Raw genomic sequence first — 20,632 nt, 5'->3', positions numbered from 1 at the left:
AATGATTGTAATGAATCATAATGTCTCCCTTATGTAAGCTGTGGTGCCAGTGCATAACAATTTGTCTTTCTTTTTATGGCAGGGCTCATGAAAAAAATTGTTTATGAAATGTAATCAGAGATTGCTGATATTGAAGTGTTCTAATGCATTTGATTGATTTGATTGAACGTGTTTGTGTGTGTGTGTGTGTGTGTCTGTCTGTCACTTAGGATATGCTGAAAAACACGCCGGTGGGTCACCCTGACCGCCTCCCTCTGCAGATGGCCTTGACTGAACTTGAGACTCTTGCTGAGAAACTCAATGAGAAGAAAAGAGAGGCCGACCAGCGCTGCGAGATCAAACACATCGGCAAGGCCATGAATGAGCGCTACCTCAACAAGGTGCCACTCCACCACGCTATCACTTTACTCATATTACTGAGCAGGTGTCATTCACCCTGCCCTTTCAACTCTGGTGACCTCCACTAAAACATATCATGAACAGTTGGAATAGCTATGACCTTGAACTGGCCCTCTGTACAGGTAGAGGAAGACTGTATACTCACTACAAGCCCTGTGTCGCCAGCAGAAGTCTCTGCTCTATTTAACCAAGAACAGTTGATTTAAAGGCAACAGTTTGATGACAGCTGCTAGTGGCAACTAAAGCTGTGGCTGAAAAGATACAGTGTATATCACTGTTTGGATTCAGAGATAAACGACGCCACATCGAGCCGTCATGTTTCACGTCTCATTACAAAGAGAGTTGCATGCCTGGCATTTTTCAGCACATCCCAGTTCACAGTGCAGAGTATTTACTGAAGCCAGTCTGCTTACTGTACGTGCCTCTCTCAGTGGCCAAAACAGCTGTGTTGCTCGCCCTCTAATTATTCAGCCCATTGCCTGGCAGCAGGCCTCAATGCCATTTGACTGGGTCTATATATGTGCATGTGAGTTTGCCCCCTCTGTAAACTAATCACCATCTGCAGCTTTATATATAGTAGACATTAGACTGAAGTGGATGCATGAAATGTATGGGACGTCAAAGTGTGTGGTAAATCTGAATGCAGAAGAGGGGGAAGTAAAACACAAGAGGGAGAGGGAGATATACGGCAAGAAATTCATCCTGTTATTTTTGTGTCCATTCCGGTGTGCCCATAGCTGTTAATGAGCGGCTGCAGATACCTGATCCGCTCGGATGACATGGTGGAGACGGTGTACAACGACCGCGGGGAGATCATCAAGACCAAGGAGCGCCGGCTCTTCCTCCTCAACGATGTGCTCATGTGTGCCACACCCAACGCACGGTGAGGCCCCCCCCCCCACCTGCCGTTCCCCACACACAGAGGCCCAGCCCTGGGCCAGAGTAGTCCACGCAGACGTCCACAGGAAGCCGACTCCCATTCACGGAGACCACGGCTAAAACCACTCACTCTGGAGCTCCTCCATCAAAAGCACAAGAACTGTCAGCTTACGCGGGGTTCTTGCTTGGTGAAATAACACATCCGCGCTTAAACCGGGGCACACCCATTTGTGTCTGTAGGTTACCTGTAATAGATATGTAGGCCACACCCTTAATGTGCAGCTCTTGAGGGCCTGCCTACCTTTGGACCTGCACTATGGCTTGCAGTGTGCACAGGCAGCAAGATTTTCAGGCAGATCCACTTCCACTGCCAGTTTTTCATTTGCCCCAAATATTTCCTTCATAAATCAGCCCATAAGCGCCTGCCTTGCTGGCACAGATCTGCCTGTTTGTGAGTGTGCCTTGTGCTGCTGTACAGAAGCCAGGAGACAGCGGTGGAAGGAACACAGAAATTGTACCTAATTTTGCATTTTCTAAAAAAAATTGGGTTCACATTTGCACTTTTACAAGGCCGTGTGTACGCGAAATGACTCATCTTTGCCATTCTTAGTTTTTCCCTTGGTGGATTTGAGTTTTAGTCGGGTGTAGTTACACCGTATGCATTTGCTATTGTGAGTATGGGCCTGTAAGTCATGCATGCTAAAATAACATGCTGTCGTTTGAATTTACATTTAGATTCACATTTAGTCATTTAGCTGATGCTTCAAGCTATGAGCAATAGAGACCTAGTGTAATAATAAAGACATAAAAAGTGCAGGAATGTAACTGCTGTAAGTGCGAGTGAAGTACTAGTTAGAGGAGATGGCATTAGAGGTGAGATAAGGAGAGGTTGAAAAAGGAAGAGGAAGGGAGCGGAAGTGCGAGTTAGGAAAGGAGGTGCTCTCTGAAGAGTTGGGTCTTCAAAGCTGCTTAAAGGTAGAGAGGGACGCCCCTGTTCTGGAAGTGCTAGGCAGCTTGTTCCACCAACGTGGAACTGCGAATGAGAATAGTCTAGATTGCCGTACTTGCAGAGTCGGCAGTGCTAAACGACGCTCATTAGACGAGCACAGCATCCTTGGGGTAACATTTGCCCTTACAAGAGCATTTAAGTAGGTGGGAGCAGAACCAGAAATCACTCACTGAATACAGTACACTTCAGATAAAGATGCATGAAGTCCCACCAGTTTGCTGTGCTGGTCTGCTGAGTATTAGCCAGTGCTGTGATAGTTTATGAGGACTGTTTGTCCCCACAGGTCACCTCAGGAGGGTGGAGGTGCTCCCACCTCGGGCCAGAAGTTCCTGCTGAAGTGGAGCGTCCCGCTGAGCTTTGTGGAGGTGCTGGAGTACGGCTCCAGCGAGGAGATGGGCGACAGCGGCCGCTTCCCTGCACCCCACTCCGGAGAGAAGGTGGTCATCAATGCCAAGCCAAGTAGGTTTCCTCCATATTCAGTACCTGTGGCGGGAAAGACCAGCAGAAAGCACATAGCTCCCAGATTAACAGACTGACTTCTATGCCATCATCTACATCAACTTTAAGACTCTTTAAGACTTGTTGATCTTAATCCTTCAAAAGCTGTCAAATGTGAAGGCATTGCTTGGTTTTGTTCAGCCAGCTACTGACTGCTATTGTGTAAAGACAAAAACCCGCACTCACCCAGCTGGGGGTCCGTGTAAGCCGCACTAAGCTCACTAAGTGATTAAGAGGATGCAGTGTCATCATTCATTCCAATCATATGGCTTGCATAGAGAGTTGTTTTAAAAACGTGTCCCAGATACTCGTGTCGTCGCGTAATTTATTTTTCTTTTACTCTTTATATTCACTACACTATTCATTACACTTGAATCTTCATGCAATTTAATGTCTGCTTGCCTGTGCTCCATCTTTAGTGTTGACGATTTGACCATATGGTATTGAAAGAGATGAGGGGATTAAAGTATATGAGTACACTGCGTCCTTGAAACCTCAAAGAAGTACAGTATTGACTGGAAATCTGTGTCCACTGACATACTCCTAAGCTAAACCGAGCCACAATGTAGTTTTGCCACAATATACATTTTGCCTGAAGTACAATGCTGGTAAACATTAAGGACAAGCCATGAATGTAGCACTGAAACATTTATGAAGTTTTGGTCAATATTGTCACCGTTGTCCCACCTGTTCTCCCCTGGGATTTCCTGCCAGGATTGTATCTTGCCTCTCAGCTGTCATCCTTCTTTTATAAAGTCACCGCCAATTACGTGACCAGATGGGTTTTTGGCATCAGTCAGCATGGCCCGTGCCGGCCAAGGCCTCGGATGGAAGCAATGTACAGATGCAGAACAGCTTTGCTAATGCTAACGTTGATGTTGATTCTAAATACTCCTGTCATATGAGGGCTGTGATGTTGGCTTTTTACAGCGTATCTGAGGTTGAGTTGACTTTCATTGCCACAGACATGAGATCTTTTTTTATAAGCTCAACATTTTGATGAGATTGGCCGGACCAAAAACCCCCTCGAGACAAGTGAGCGGGGCGGACTGAGAGAAAACAGATTTTGGAAAGAGGATGAGTTTCCTCTCTCCCTGCGGGGCTCTTGCAGCGCATGACACTCGCTGGCAGGTTTCATACCGGCCGCTGACACGAAGGCCAGGACGCCTCGGCCGGTCTCTCTGAGAGCTCCTTTTTCTAATTGTTGCTCCTAGTGTTCTGCACACAGGAGAGAGTGCATGACTTCACCATTTCCACTTGGATTTTGTACTCAACAGCCAGCAGCTGCTCCTTCACTTTAAAAGCCTTCCTGGGAATGGACTGTGGTGACCACACTGTGGTCAGTCCTCATGCAGTCGCCATATTTAGCACTGAAAGGGTTAGTCTCAGAGAGAGCAGCCATCCTTTACTTAACCCAGGAATGCCTGTGGTTGTCTTGGAGCTCTAGCAGTATGAGATTTGTGATGCACAGTATTCCTGGACTGTGCTGAGGCTCACAGCTCCTCCTCACATGTTGATCTCTACACCCTTCCTTTTATAAATATTAGGAACGGAAAAGAAGTAGTGCTAAATCTTAAAATGTTACTTTGTGTCATGACCAGCCTATGGCATGCTTGAGCACTGTGACTCAACTGAGGAAGTCATGGGTGCAGGGCATGAAGTGACCTAAGCTGGGGGTCAAGCCCACTGCCACCTTATATAACCACTGACTGCTGTTTACACCTCAAGTCTCCCTGCTTCACGTTTGTGTATTTAGTGTATGACACTGAGAATCGAGATATCACATCTTTTTTACCTCAGGGCCGCCACACTTCCTGACCCACTAACCCACTGGGTCCATATGCCACATCATCTCGGCCAGGCCCCCCTCTGCTGCACACTACACCATCAACACGAGCATCTGTTCGGACTGCAGGGCTTCTCGGCAGATGGGGCGGGGGGACTTGTTTTTGGCCTGCTTCCGGAAGCTCTTCACCGATACCCTAAAATACCCATCAAAACCAAGGAGTCTGTTGCAGCCTCTCCAGTATGAACATTCAACACGGCCTCTGGCTGAACATCTGGAAAGGAAAGGATTTTTCTCTGTTGAGTGCCTGTTGTAGGGATTGCTAATGTCTAATGTCTGTAGATACCACCAGCAGCAACCCCCACCACCCATTCCTGCACCCTCTCAGAGATGGACAGACGTTGTGGATGAGGCTACACTGGTTAAAAATGCATGTGATGTGCATGTATTTCATGTAACTCATGTCAGTTAAGCATACACTTATGCCTTTTTTTTTTACAATAGAGCCGCACAGCACCGCAAAGCTTCCGTCTCCACAGCAAGAACACGAGGCTCTGATGGTCCTTTAACCCTGTGGGCGTCTTATTAGAGGGACAGTGAGAGAAAGTGCTGGTTGAAGAGTCGGGTAGGGCGTCATTTTGCTCCCTGCAAGCATGCCGTGCAAAGACTTGAAGAGCACACAATGACGCATTGAGGGGAGAGGGCCTCTGGTAATGACTGGAGCAGAGGCACTGTCTCTCTCTCTCTCTCTCTCTCTCTCTCTCTCTCTCTCTCTCTCTCTCTCCATCATGCTGTGGAGAAGCGTAGGCGATCGCTGCAGCTCTGCTCATCTCATCTGCTCAGTATAGCTCTCTCTCTCTCTCTCTCTCTCTGGCAGCCTGGAACAACCCCCTACCATGTCAAATCTAGATTGTAGTGCAGATATATACATGTGTGTGTGTGTGTGTGTGTGTGTTCCTTGTTACTGATCGAGAGTTCAATCATCCAATCCACCAAACAACTCAAAACTAGTCAATACCAACAGGAGAATGTAGAGGTAAATAAACAGGCTTTCCAACGATATAAAATACAATGCCAATTGTAAATAATCGATCAAACTCAAATTTAAATATACACATATATATATATATATGAAGAACCATGAAGAACACCTCTTGTGATGTTATATATATATATATATATATATATATATATATATATAACATCACAAGAGGTGTTCTTCATGGTGAGGAACAGTTATTGTCTTGCCTTTGTGGGCCCAACGAACAAGACTTTTCTTTCTTCGCTCATCTTTTCTGCATGTTTGTTTGTGGAAGTACCAGTCCCTGAGAGCCGCTTGCCCAGTGCACTGCTTCATCGAGTTGCATTAGGCCAGTCAGGATGTGATGTCCAGAGCTGTGAGCTGTAAGGCAGGAAGAGAGGCACAATAGAACCAGTCAACCTTGGCTTTCAGTGGTCAGCTGCAGAGCGCTGCGTATGACAGTCATCCTGAATGACAGTCCACTGAGGAAGGAAAGCCCGTCTCTGGGGAATATCCTTTTACTATTGTTTGCGTGGGTAGTGATTAGTATTGCAAGCACTAACTGCAGTTATAATGTAATTGTTAGTGTGTTTTTATTGGTGTATTTCAAAATGCAAAATACGTGGACAACCTGTCGAATTGTATTGAACTGTTAGCTCTTCAACTTCAACTATTTGTCAGGAACTAAGAACTGACTCATGAAATGAAATAAAATGATGTGACGAGCTCAAAAGGCACTTAGAAATATATTTCACCCTTACCCCTTCCTACTCATAAATGCCTCCATTAAGCACAAATAAAGGATGTTTGACATTTCTGCCCTGAAAACCCCTCAGATTGCCTCCGTGTGCGGGGCTCTAATGTGCAAATGAGGTAACACAGTTCTCACAGAACCATTCGTGACATGGTTGCACCAGACCAGGGCCGTTGCCATGGCACCAGAATACAAGGGTGGCATGAATGGCCATTGTACAGCTGTGGAGAAAACAGAATAGTGAGTTGTGAGAGTGGAGACCTGTCATGGCCAGATGGTTTGGGTTGTATCTGTCACCTGTTCCATTTTGGCATCTACATTCAGGAGTAATGTAGATGCCAAAGGAATAGCTTTCTGTGTTTGTGAAAACGGCTCTCACGCTCATGTCACAAAAAGATTGTGGGCGCTCTTCATAGTAATCACCTGCCGGCATCTTTTGTTGGCTGAGGCCACCTGCTTTTATCGAGACCAGAGCAGATACCAGCCTTCATATCTGTACTGTACCACAGGAAAAAGAACAGAAGAATTCACTTTGAGAGTAAGAAAGGAGAGACCGAAAGGTTTTTTTTTTTTTTTTTTTTCCTGGGGAGGTTGCATTGAAGGGAGGTTGCATCATTAGTGATGTCGCCAGCGATGGCTTGAAAGGCTGTCACCACGGGAGTGTAGCTAGCCACCGTTGACTCTTGCTCCCTCTGCACTTGGATGGCGTCCAAAGATGGCCATCCCAGCACAGCTTGACCCTGTGACTGCATCTCCCACTGCGTTTAATTACTGGGGCGCTGCTGTGTCCTTGAGCTGCAGCTCATGTAAAATGAATCAGAATAGTGTTTGCGTTGTCTCGTTGTTTCTGACTGGCTGCCCACGGGGCTCACACATCGGCATGAGTGTGGCTCGCTCTCGAGGATCCGGATCCAGAGTCCATGCTGAGGGAAAGAGGTAGACTGGGTCTGCATCAACAACTCCTCCGCGACAGCCTCCACGTCACCCCGCTCCCTGTGCGCCCATTGAAATTCCTCCTCTGTAATGGATGCCGAATCGATTTAGTGGCTGTTGACTTGGTGCCTAGACAACTTCAAATAAGTGTGCAGTTTGTCCGGGCCCTCGCTAATTATACTCCCTCGTGATTGTTTTGTTCCATTCTGATCTGGATTTTGCAGAAAAAAAGCATTTTCAAGCTATTTTCAACTTTGTGTCTGCATACTCCTTTTCTCGTGCAGTGACATTTCAAATGTGGCTGATTGTTTTGCATTTAATGCGTTTTTTGAGTTTTATTGCATGATGTCATTAATGAACTGGGAAATATTGGAAAGACACGTTTTCGAGTCGGTGTAATTTCCAAATGAAATGACATTTAAGGCAGGTTTGGTTTAATCCCCATTTTAAACCCTCACTGACTAACCACAGCATGTATTGCTCCAGTCTGTCTGCTCACTCTTACGTCGGCTGGCAAACATGGAGAAGTCCAATTTATAACCTGAGAAAGTGAGAGAGGAGAGAGACTGGGCGCTGGCCAGTCGTATAATAGGTCTGGAGAAATGTGCATTTTTCCATTGGCTGAAAGCTGGAGCAGAAATTAGGACAAACAAAACACCCTTTAGTCTGAGCGAGAAGTTTACTAAATATACTCATGTTGCTCGACTCCAAGAAAACCATAATTTAGTTCTAAATATTTTTTTGGAGCCAAATAAAAGTGAATGAATCATGGGCATAATTTGATTTGTTTCTATGTTAAGTCGTCGACTGAAAGATTGGGTCAGTTATCTGGCAAGGGGCATTGGATTACAGCTTTCCTTTGGACTGCACATCATAGCTTACAGCAGTGTCACTGTGAACGAGCAAACCTGTTTAAGAGCCGATGAAATCCCTTTAAATAACGTCTCTCCTGTCTTTCCTCCTTGTCATTCACTCCACTTGTTTAACATATTGCACTATTTGCTTGTCTTGTTTCTCTTTTTAACACCGATGAAAACATTTTCCACACAGATAAACTCTACATGGGTCCAGGACAGCTGTATCAAGATCTGCAGAACCTGATCCACGACCTCAGCCTAGTCAACCAGATCTCTCATATGATTGGCAGCCTAAAGGGCAACTACCAGGTGGGGACATCAGCTGACCATATGTATAATGCATCGTTGTTGTTGTTACTACTCGCATAGTAAAAACATGTAAACAAGCAAATCCTTTGCTGAAAGAATATTGAGTTTGGAGCTGGGTTTTTTTTTCATTCAAAAGCTCAGATGGTCCAATCCAAATTGAATTCAAGCCCCCATGGATGGGATAAATGGTGGGCCTGTGTGTGTGTGTAATTGGCTGGAAGGCTGTGTGGATGCCACTTGGATGCACCTCGGCCAGAGCCCGCTGGGTTGATGTAATGCTCTCTGGCTGCTGGTCAGCTGCGTATGGTCCGTGTGAAGAGACACACTCTCTCTCTCTCGTCCCTGACAACACAAACACTTCCCTTCAGCGTCTCGCTGTGAGAAAATGTTTACCCTTTTTCCCCCTCCTCTGCGTCTGACCCGCGGAACGGGACGCCGGGGTCAGCCGGGTGCAATCTAGACTCGGCCGAACACGAGGCCTTCTGCCATGAAGTAATTAGCCCCACAAAAAGGTTAGTGTTGACCCTCCTATTTGTCTTCCAGATTTGCTCCAACTTATCACTATCTACCACTCCCTTTCTGTCTCTCTCTCTGCTGCAGAATGTGAACCCTACTGTAGCCCATGACTGGGTCTCTGGCCTCCAGCGCCTGATCCGGAAGAAAGAGGAAGAGATCCGAGCAGCCGACCGCTGCCGAATACAGCTGCAGTTACCCGGGAAACAGGACAAGTCAGTCTAACCCCGTCATGAACCCCCCCTCCCACCTGCCCTTATTGTCCTCTCTAAATCTCTTTTTTTTCCAGTTGCTCTTGACAGTGGAAACAGCCTCTCCAAAACCAATAAAATGACCTGTCTGGAGGAAGGAAAAAAAAGAACAATAGTGTCAAATGTGTCTGCCACGTTTTGTGAGCCTGTACGTGGAGGAAGAGGAGGACGGCGCTGAGGACATATTAGGACAGGCCTCCAGTCCCACGTGATTGAGTTTCTCAAGCCTCAAAGAGTCGTTGGCTCGTCCCCCCCCGCTGTCAACTCCTTAATGTGATGTCATCGGCCTGATTCGCTTGCTCGCTCGATGCGCTGCATTTTATCCATTTTGTCCTCTCGGGAGCCCGAGTGCAGCTGTTGTGTAGGCTAAAGTTATTTTGGCGAATGCAGACACCCACTCTCTCCTGCTCCTTTCCCTTAAACCTACCCACCCCCATCAACACCAACCCACACCTACACACACACACACACACACACACACACACACACACACACACACACACACACACACACACACACACACACACACACACACACTGAGTTGTTTTCTGGCCTTCACCAATTCTAAATGTCTGGATTACCCAGGAGCATCTATAGAGAGACAGCTGCGGAGGCCCTTCATCCCAAACGTATCCTACAGCCTAAAATAAATGCGTCTCGTGCAAGGAGACTGGGAAAGGGCAGCAGCATGCCAGACATACCCCCTCTCTGCTCTTTATCTGCCATGCTTTCTCATTAGCAGACCGCCATTACACTGGACTCCTTCAGTCCTCGTCTGGAGCTTTATAGGGGGGATATGAGGCTCCCTTTTGAGAAGGATGACGGCTCTGCCTCAATAGATCTATTATTCAGACACTCAAACACAACACTCAAAGTGTTCAGCTTGGCAAAATAAGGGCTTTTTAATATTAAAGAGGCTCCTCAGTTTGTGCAGTGTTACACACAGAGACATATTTTGCCATCACATCGTACAGTGACACTCTGAGAAGCCACAGCGGCTCAAGTGTGGTGATCTCATTCTGTGCACATGTTTGACCGTGACCTGTCCAAAAGCATTATACAGCTCACGACCCTGTGATATCATCTTCATCTTCTCCCCTTTCTTATCTCTCCTCCTCTCTGACAGGGCTGGGAAACCCACACATTTCACCGCAGTCTTCAACACGTTCGGCCCCGCTGTCAAGCAGTCATGGATCAGTAACCTGCAGATGGCTAAACTGGCCTTGGGTATGTCCGCAACTCTTTCTCTGATCTCGTTCTCTCTATTTATCAGTGTCCCTCGCTCTCCCTCTCTTTCACTCCTTCCCACGTTTAATCATTCATTCTCCCTCACTCGAATGTTACTCCCTCTCTCTCCCTCTCACACAATTTCCCTTGATCTCACTTTCTCTCACTCAATCACTCCCTTGCTCTTTCATATTATTCCCTCTCTCCCTATATTGTTCTCTCAGTATTTCTCTCTGTCTTACTCCTAAGACATTAGGACTCCTCATTCGCTCCCTTTTTTCATATCATACTTTTGTAACCATATTGTGTCTTGCCCCTGGTCATTCTCACTGTCCCCATTCGGAGCAAAGCTACCCACCCATCAGGGAGGATTCAGGGCCCCCGATATCTCCCGCCTCACGGCTCTAGCCTCTCCACAGTAAATCCTCTGCTTGCCCTGAGCTGTGCGCCTCCGAGAAGAAGATGTATCTGAAGCGATCCTACGCTTGCCTCCCCTCTCATGTGTTCTCAGGCAGACGTGCTCCAGATATGTGGGCAGCGTGGGAGTTTTAATTGCCCCGTTTGTAAAGGGGAAAGTCGTTAGTGTTCATTAGCACGGCTACGGTGGCGGCGGGGTTGGCAGGGAAATGCATCAGCGAGGAGGGGGAGGCCAACAGGCACAGAATTAGTTAGCGCTCGAGATAGGCAGCAACACATTTGGAAATGTAATTTGTCGTTGGGGTTTACGTAAACATGTCGTAATATATTGATTCACTCTGTTTTTCTCATGAGGGAGATTTCTTTTCATGAATGATCTCATGGAACTCTGTGCGTCTCTTCCTCTCACTGGGTGTGTGTGTGTGTGTGTGCGTGTGTGTTCAACAGAGGAGGATAACCTGCAAGGCTGGTTTTTCGCAGAAGATGATGGAAACCAGATCAAAAAGCAGAAGCATCCCCTCTTGCTGAAGCAGATGCCTGTAGTTATGTCCAAACTGCAGGAGTTCAAGGTGGGCATAACGCCATACAAATTACCCTCTCTACCTTCTATATGTGAATTATGAGAGGGGGGGGGGGTTCATTTGTGAATAAATAAAAACAAACGTCACATCGTAAAGTCTGTATCTTAGAGATATCATTTGATAGTTGCGTCACGTGAGGATCTTGTGGGTAAGGATCGTGTTTTGAAAAACTAGAAGCTCATGAGTTCGTCTTTTTTTTTTTTTTTATAACTACGTTGATGTTTACAAAGAATGCTTAGAAGATGTTGTTTTTGCCTGGGTTATATCAGCCTTTTATGGTTGAACATGTCAACAGTATATTTCATTATTAATGCACTCGAGCTTTTCAAGTAATATGGAGAATACTAATTATATGTATTTCAGCATCACTGATTTTTGATGGTACAAGTTTTCATGGAGTTGCTGATGTGCCAATGCACATTCAGTACTTGGATTTGCTGTATTTGCAGTTGGAAGAGTTGGGGCCCAACTGGGCTGTGGTATTTTTAGTGTGATCAATAGAGGGATCGCGCCCAGTGAGGAATGCCATCTGCACAGACTGTGCCAGCCAGAGCCCACACAATCCATCAGACAGAGTACCTGAGGGCCGTGGAGATTAAATGCATTTTTTTATCCTGTAGAGGGCAACTCTCAGACGCCACCTTTTATTTATTAACATCATACGGGTGTGGGTCTTTATGAGGGGTAATGGGGTTTATATATTAGTTTTGATGGAGATGCTGTGGGCTATGTTTAGCCAAAGTCTTCAGCTCCTCTCTCTCTCTCTCTGTGACCCCCCTCTCTCCCCCCGTCTCTCCCTATCAGGTGGAGTGTGCGGTGCACAACCCAGAACCTCACGTGAACAGTGAGAGCACAGCTGACATGCCTGCCCTGGGCCACGGCTTTGTGTGGGTGAGGATCTCTCTCTCTCTCTCTCTCTCTCTCTCTCTGTGTCACACATACACTCACTCACTCATATACACACACACACACACACACACACACACACACTCTCCCTCTCTCCTTATATGACAGATGGGCCCACTGAGCCACTGGTTGATTGATTAATGTTCCTTTAGTGTGCAAGGATTTTTAAATTAGTGCTTAGACCGCTTCTTTGCTTTCATAAGCACAGACACAGGCACTTGCCGGCATACAACTAGCTGAAGATAATGAGATCCATTCACTGCATATTTCATCCACCTCAAGCCCAAAAGTGTCAAATACGACTCTACACTAAAGCTGACTGTGTTCTGCCCATCAGATACAAATGAATAATTGAACACCACTCTTAACATTTTATTGGCCCCCCTCTCTGAGCCAGAGTGCCTCTCTTAAAGAGTGATTCACAAGCTTCATTCAGAAAGCCGTACATGTGTTTACTCTGGAGGCTGTGGAAAACATACACGTTCCAGTGACTCATAATGGCCTGAGGTGATAGATCGTCCCCACTCTGTGGAACACTCTCTCTGATTGTTGTTTGTGGCAGCCAGCAATGGCGTGGTCCTGCTCTTAACGAGCCATTCGCCTCCTGCGTGAGGGGGGGCGGATTGCCTGAAAACATGCAAAGTTACCTCGAATGCCAAAAGCAACCGTGATCAGAGTTTGGAATGGCACAAAAGCACTTCTGATGGCCGTAATTGGACTCTCCCACTCACTCACTCAGGTGGCCAGCTGCACCAATCAGATGGGCCAGATCTCCATCGTGGCCATGCAGAACTCCAGCCCCAAGGTGACCGAGTGCTTCAACGTAGAGTCGCGCATCCTCTGCATGGCCTACGTGCCCACGGAGGAAGGCCTGGCAAACGGGGTGGGAGGCTCTGACGGTGACCCTCAGCCAGGGAAGAACACCCACACACCCACCATCTGCCTGGGGATGGAGGAAGGGAGGTATGGTCCTGCCATTTCAGCAACACTCTGCACCACCACCCACACACAGCACAGAACCTCTTCTCTCCACTCTCCATAAAGCATGCTAATTACAGTGTATACTGTCATGTGTAGGAAAAGGCTGTTAGAGGGCTTATGTATGTGTATATACTGTACTGCTCTGTGAAAAGCACAGGCAGATAGTATAGTCCTTGTGTACATGGTAAAATGAAGTATAGCACTGAAGTAAAAATACCCTAATACCTTTCCAAAGAACCAAGAGGGATTTGAAGTACAGAGAAGGACAGGTCTCGGTGAAACATAACGGTGCAGAGCTATTCAGGATTACAGATATTAATGAGGTCATTTTAGGCTGCTAATCCCGTGGATTTAAAACGCAGGCCATTTCAGCGCCGCCCGCTAGTCAGAACCCAGGCGGCACCAGAACTGACCTCATTCATCAAAATCATTAACATCACAGTAATCACTCGGAAAGGGGAACTGGAGGATTTCCAAATGTCAAATGTGCTTAATGTGTAAATGCAAGTTTGTTTGCTTGAGTTTTCAGGTCTATGATGTGGATTATACTGAACCTGTGGTTCTCAATAACAATTTAGGCCAAGAAAAATTTGTTACAATGTGATAGAGTGTGAACCACCAATGAACAATGATCCTAAAAAGGATATGAGGGAAAGCATTGTAGTGCACAAAATGATGTTTCTCTGTGTAAACAGCAACAGACTTGATAAGGAGGGCATTTTTTGTGCCATCTATACGGCTTTCTGTGAGTTATATCTCACCCTGTTCTGTTTTTCTGTTTTTTACACCAGCATCTCTGTTTACAAAAGCAGCCAGCGGTCCAAGAAGGTCCGTCTACAGCATTTCTTCACGCCTGACAAATCCACTGTTACGTGCCTGGTGTACAGGAGTCAGTATCTGTACGCGGGCCTCGTCAGCGGATCAGTGGCCATCTACTCCAGAGCACCAGGTACGGCCCGCTTCATGATTGGAAAGAGCAGTCTGTCCACTCCTGTTTGTCTGTCCTCATTGTGTTGTTGTCCTGCACGGATTGCTGTGCTGTGTTGCATATGATTGAACACATTATTGTGCTGCCTCTCCACCAGATTGGTTGGATTTTTCTTTTTTTTGTAAGGCTTCCTAACAGGAGTTATGTAATCAGCCCTAGATTTGAGCCCTGCTCTCATAAAGGAGAATTGTCTGTTTTGGCAATACGTTTTATCTGTTAGTGCTGCCATTGTCAGTGCTGTGTCTTGCCTCTTTGTTTTTCTCTGACGTCCTGTAACGGTGTTGTATTCCTGACTGGGGTTGGTGTTGTTTGTAGGATAAGTGTGTGGGTGAAGGGAGGGTGAAGGGAAGATGAGGCTGGGTGAGACTGGGTGAGCAGAGAGCTTATCACCTTGGTGACCCTGATGAATCACGCATCACAGAGAATTGGAGCTCTCTCTCTCTCCCTTTCCCTCTCTCGCGCGCTCACTCACTCCTTGTCTTTCTTTTTCTGGGCTGTCGTGCCTCGGAGGAGCTTGTCGTGGTTGCCTGGGAAAAGTGGCTGAACTGCTCATTGTGACCTATTTATTTCCCCGGAGCAGAGCGAGCTGGAGGAGGCTAGCGCTGGCGTATTTGCCCACCTCCCTGAACTGCCAGTGCCTTGGCCCTCCCACACACTCTCATGTTGCCTCTGGGTTCAGGTAACAGTAGAATAAAACATCAGAGATGGGGGCCAAGGCATTGACACAGGGCTAGAGGGGTGGACCAAAGTAGCTGAGAAAGGAGACCTAGAGGATGGGAAAGGACAGAGTATTAAAAAATCCCTGGTGTATATATGTCTGTGGTGTTCACCAGGGATTTTGAATTTGCTTTCAGATACTGGTGTTTTTCAGGTGAACACATTTTGTCTGCTACTTAGTATAGAAATATATTTAGAGCTTGGTGAATGAGAGGTGAAAATGCCTGGCGTTCTTGCAGTGTGAGTTTCATGCTTTGCACTGCCGGCATCTCAGAACGAGCTGAAGAAAGGTATGCCGCCGGTGCCTCGAGACAGCTTTATTGTTTTGGCACTATATAAATAAAATCGAATTGAATTGAATTCCCTAAAAAAAAACCTTCTTTTGAAACTCAAATCCAGTAACAAGACTCCAACTCTGGAAAAGAGATGAAAGGCTGTACGCTCAGCTCAGGCACAGATTCCATCCCACTTCATCCTGGTGTTCTGTTTTCACAGTGCACTTCCACTCTCATCTCTCTCCTCCTGTTCCTCAGTTACTGAAGTCTCCGTCAATGCCATACCAAGCACTACACAATGCGGTTGACTAAGCCTAGTTTTCAACCACCAAATTGTTTGCCTTAACCCCTCGCCTGTCAGAAAGTGGTAATTAAACAAACGGGATGTAATGATGATCATTTAAGCTTCAAAGACGCCCCCTCTGAGACTGTTCTGTGTGTGAAGGTCTCCTCGTCCTGAAGAACTCCTCCCAGCAGGTGCTTCCTGAGGGGAAAAGAGAAGAATAAAAAATTGTAGAGAAAAAAATCACAATGCACGATGGTCTATTAATCATTCAACAACAAGGAACATGAATAAGCACCAAAAATAGCTCCCATATAATGTATATCCTTTCTTGTGTGTGTGTATGTGTTTTTTGAGCGTATGTGTGAGTGAGCGACTGTGTGAGCAACTGTGTGCGTGAGCTTGTGTGTGTAGTTTTTATGTGTGTGTGTGTCTGTGTGAGCGCACGTGTGTGTGTGTGTGTGTGTGTGTGTGTGTGTGTGTGTGTGTGTGTGTGTGTGTGTGTGTGTGTGTGTGTGTGTGTGTGTGTGTGTGTGTGTGTGTCTTCTGTGAGAATAGCTAATCGAAGGTACTCCAGTATTTTGCCCTTTGCCTTAGGAGCTCTGTTTAATGAGTGCCTGGCCGTATCATGGCAGTGTTTACGTTTAGAGGGCCTGAGTAAAGGAAATGAGCTTTCAGTCCCCTAATCCAAAGCCCAGGCATATGAGGTCTTCGATTTGGGAGATGGCAGGAAAGAGCGAGACACGGCGTCACGTTATGTGGCGGAGGAAAAGAGGGAACGGGGAAAGTGATCTATGCCTAACCCTGGGCCAGGCCAGTAAATGCAGGAACGGAAATTCAGTACTTGCGCGGAATCCTGCTTTTTTTTTTTTTTTTTTCCTCTCTCTCACTGCCATGTCACACTTTCCATAATGTCTTTTCAGCTTGGAAGCAAGACAGGGATACTCTGCCACTGCGAAGGTCATAGCACATGGAATAATAAGAGGTGTAGGGTGCACTGCAAAGGTGTTTAGTCAGTGTAGCCAAATTAGGTGTCACTGATGATGTGAAATTGTTATCCATTGGAAGAACATTTTTCAAAATATGAACTATGAACAAAATGGCTGTCGGATGAGCGAATACACTGATACACTTCTCAAAATGACAAGCCAATATCTCATTTTCTATCATCTTTCAAAAGACAATAGCATGATGTGTGAACTGTTAGTTAGTTAGGAATATGGGCCATGGCACAAATAGAAGCAGGAATGTCGTGTTTATTAGCCCTCTCTCCCACTCAGTCTTTGGGGTGAGCCTTTGGAGGCAGGTTCTCAGTTCTTCGGTGACTCCTCCTGAACTGGAGCTGTTGATCTTGATTTGAACTGGTTGTGCAGCACAAGATTTGGACCAGGTGTGTGTGTTTTGAAAGTGATTGAAGCTGAAGGACTCCTAGAATGTGGAGGACGGGTGGGTGGGGGTGGGGGAATACTGACATGGACTATAAGCATCAAACACATTAGCAGATGACTCATTTTCATAACAATTTGAACAATTTGAACATGCCCAAGTGTAACTCGAAGTTCCCCTTTCCCCTCCCTTCCCCCTCCATTTAGTGCAGCTCAGTCTTCTCTCTCTTTCGCTCTCCCTCGCACACACTCTTTTGTGTGTCCTGCTCTCCTCTTGCACACGCAGTCTCTGCTTTTGTCAGATTGAATGAGGTAGTACTGAGTGGATTAGCATGTAGATTAGGGAGCACTTAGCATTTGAAAATGTGCGAGTGAAGTTGCTGCTCACCTGTTACGTAATTATTTGGCAGTCAGAAGTAACACAATAATATGTGCTGTACTCAGACTGTAGAAAGCCTCATTTCTAAATACCATGCATTAAAGGTTATGTAAAATCATACATTTTGAGGAGTTGATAAACTAATGGAGTTGTGTACTAATGGATTCTGCATTATTCATGGTTAGCTCCAGATATAACAGGGTTACAGCAGAGGCATTCCCTTCGTTTGGCCCAACGCCCCAGCTAACCACGCAAACTCAAGTGACCCCTGATCTGGCTGGGGCTGTATGTGTGTGTGTTGACATGGTGGAGTGAAAATGACTTGGTAGAATCTCATCTGACATGGGTTTGTAGTATTTCACAAAAAATAGTTATAGTGTAATGTCACCTCATGCAAACAAGGTATGCATTTGCGAAATGTGTCAACACTACACTGTTGATGCATTCTAATGTCATACTAATGTTATGCTGCAGTGTATTACAATATTTTTGTGTTTTAATGAAGTGGGTGGGTGCAAGCACACACACACACACACACACACACACACACACACACACACACAGAGAGAGAGAGATAGATTCTTATCTGCACAAAGGAGACTTTTGTTCATTCCATCTACAGAACTGCCGAGTGGCTGTAGCCTCTTCCCTAGTCATTAGTCTCTAAAGAAGTTGCTCTGCCCTGCGTGGCGAGGCTCCCCTCAATAGCTGCCTTTGTGGATTTGGCTAAACAAACAATCACTGCACATTCTATTATGCACGGTTGTAAATTGAATGTGGTCATTTGAGATTCAGGGGGAAATCCATTTAGGTTCCCTCATGCCAGGGTTGCATGCCATTTCTGATTTCAAATTGGACCTTTTTTGTCTCTTACTTGGGGTAAGGCTGAATTTAAAGACAGAAGAGGAAAGTGTAGGCTGGTCCATTGCAGAGGTACCTTATTGACATATAGTGTAGGCTGGTCCATTGCAGAGGTACCTTATTGACATATAGTGGCGTGCAAAGGATTGGGCACCGAGTAACTTCATGGAAATCAGGTAATCTTTCACTCGCTTGGCTATTCACAGAAACAGCAAGTTTGACCAGTGGTGCCAAAACCTGCCGTGCCACTGTAAATAAACATGGTTTGCCCACATAGACACAGAGACACTGTAAGAGCGCTCTGTGGGATGCTTCAGGAGATGACTAATGCTTTCTCCACCTGAATCGAGGTTACTTAAGAATGGTTTGTCGTGATCACCAGTGACCCCCCCCCCCACCATCTTTCCTGCATTAAATATATTCAAGTATCCTGAAAACCCACACCCCAATTAGAGTGACGATGTTCATTACTGCTCTCCCAGAAGGCAAATGCTGTGCAGAGGAATTTGATGGATCTCTGTGTGAAGTGCTGAGGGATGCTGAATTGCTGTCAGAAGGTGCTCTAAAATTAGACTTAATTTTCTCCAACTCTCCCCAGATGGATCTTGGAACTCGACCTCCCCCAAGGTGCTGAAGCTCGGGGTGCTTCCTGTCAAAGCTCTGATTGCTGTGGAGGATCACGTGTGGGCCTCATCGGGCGGGCAGGTTTTCATCGTGGGCACCCAGACCCATGCAGTGGAGGTATGCTACACATTCCCCCATCTCACACACACACACACACACACACACACAGAGAGACACACAACAAGAAAAGGCTGGAGGCTTTAGCCAAGTAGATAGTTGAGGTGGCCTCCCGGTGCTGAAGCTCCAGCTGGCTTGTGTTAAAGTTTCCCAGCGTAGCTTTCTGCGAGACAACGGAAAGTCCCCCCCCCCCCCCCCCCCACACACACACACAGATGTGGCTCGTCACTAGCCTGCCTTGCACCTCCAGAGGAAAAAGGGCAACCACCACATTGTTCAAACAGGAAGAGAGGACCTCAGTCTGGTCCGCACTATGTGCAAAGTTAAACATCCTCTCCGCCCCCTGCCCCATCCCTTTCTTCATATTTCCATGTCTTAGCCAAGGCCTCTCAACTATCCCCCTACTCTTACTTTGGTCCTAGTCTCCTATTCTCTTTTGTTTTATGGTAGCAACAAAAAACGACACCATCAGAAACCGCTGCTGGAAACGTCATGGCCTCCGATGGGTTACTTGAGGTCGTGTCACTTGTGATTCATGATTCAAGTCTTTGTTGGAGAAGTTCTTCTTGCTGCACCACCCACCTTCATGTACTCTGTGTAGACTATTTAAAGATGCAGGAGAGGAGTTGGCGTCCCTGCATCCTGGGGCAAGAGTGCACCGTTCTCTAAGCGTATGATGGTATACTCTGACCTCCCACGCTGCCAGTTATTCAGCACATTGCTGAATTTGTGTGATTTGCATATAATAGTAGAAATAGTCTCTTAGGAAAGTGATTTGGTTTTTGAGATCATTAATACTTTTATCGTGTAATTCTCCTAAAAAACATTCCGTGACCATTAACGGCCATGTCTCCTAGTTACTAATTCTGTTTCAGCCCAATCATTGTGATGTCATGGCACACCCATAGCTTTGCCTTAATTGAATTATGGAGGCCAATGAGGGTCTCTCTCTCTCTTTGTGCTATGCTGCGTTTCCTCCCGGGCCTGGACCGCTGGCACCTGCTGCCTTCCCGGAATAGCAAAGCCCCGCTTCCCCCTCTGCGCTCCTCCGCTCCTCCTCTGTGCTCCACACGCGGCGACGCGTAATCTCGTTAGTGCCATTCGCCAGTAAGCTCATTACAAGACCACCTGCCCACGGCGGAAGTGGCTTACGGGACGTACCCAACGGCCAAACGCCCTGCGAGAGAATGGGAGAAATGGGACAAACAAAGCGGGGTAAAATGTGGGGGAAATGTATGTCTCTGTGTGAGAGAGAGGGAGACACACACGGTATGTCAGAGACTCACCCTGGACTTATAATTCCTTTCCATCCTTGTGTGACCAAGAAGTAAAGAGAGAGTGTGTGTGTGTGTGAATGTAGGAGAAAGACTGGGGAAGGCAAAAGTTAGCCATTGAAAAGGCACGTTAGCGTGTAGCATGTGGTGTCAGATGGCTGTTGTTTCCAATGTCCCCCAGTGAGGCCTTGGGGAAGGAGCTGGCTCTCCTCCAGTTCAATCTGCTGGTGGGATCAGAGCAACATGCTGCACTCCTGATTAAAAACACAGCCAAGCTCCACAAAGACACGGCGGGACGAGTCTGATTCTGTCTGATTCTCATTTTAACCCTCTCCATCGGTTTATCTATATGTGCCATTCAGTTGTTTTGCACTTAAAAATTGTATTTAGCGATTGTTGTGGGACATC

General features: G+C 46.5%; 1 protein-coding gene across 5 annotated transcripts in view; it reads left to right on the top strand.

Moving 5' to 3' along the window:
- Positions 1-20,632, top strand: part of arhgef10 (Rho guanine nucleotide exchange factor (GEF) 10) — a 52,026-nt gene that overhangs the window by 22,337 nt on the left and 9,057 nt on the right. For all 5 annotated transcript variants that reach the window (XM_031580755.2, XM_031580756.2, XM_031580752.2 and 2 more), the window contains 11 exons: positions 210-380; positions 1,137-1,282; positions 2,571-2,746; positions 8,330-8,445; positions 9,046-9,173; positions 10,336-10,436; positions 11,301-11,422; positions 12,239-12,325; positions 13,080-13,303; positions 14,113-14,270; positions 18,808-18,950. In XM_031580755.2, coding sequence (XP_031436615.1) covers positions 210-380; positions 1,137-1,282; positions 2,571-2,746; positions 8,330-8,445; positions 9,046-9,173; positions 10,336-10,436; positions 11,301-11,422; positions 12,239-12,325; positions 13,080-13,303; positions 14,113-14,270; positions 18,808-18,950 — 1,572 coding nt within the window. The remainder of the gene's footprint in view (positions 1-209; positions 381-1,136; positions 1,283-2,570; positions 2,747-8,329; positions 8,446-9,045; positions 9,174-10,335; positions 10,437-11,300; positions 11,423-12,238; positions 12,326-13,079; positions 13,304-14,112; positions 14,271-18,807; positions 18,951-20,632) is intronic.

The sequence above is a fragment of the Clupea harengus genome, chromosome 14 (genome assembly GCF_900700415.2).
Source record: "Clupea harengus chromosome 14, Ch_v2.0.2, whole genome shotgun sequence".
In the NCBI taxonomy this organism is placed as follows: domain Eukaryota; kingdom Metazoa; phylum Chordata; class Actinopteri; order Clupeiformes; family Clupeidae; genus Clupea; species Clupea harengus.
This window is presented reverse-complemented; position numbering and strand designations above follow the sequence as displayed.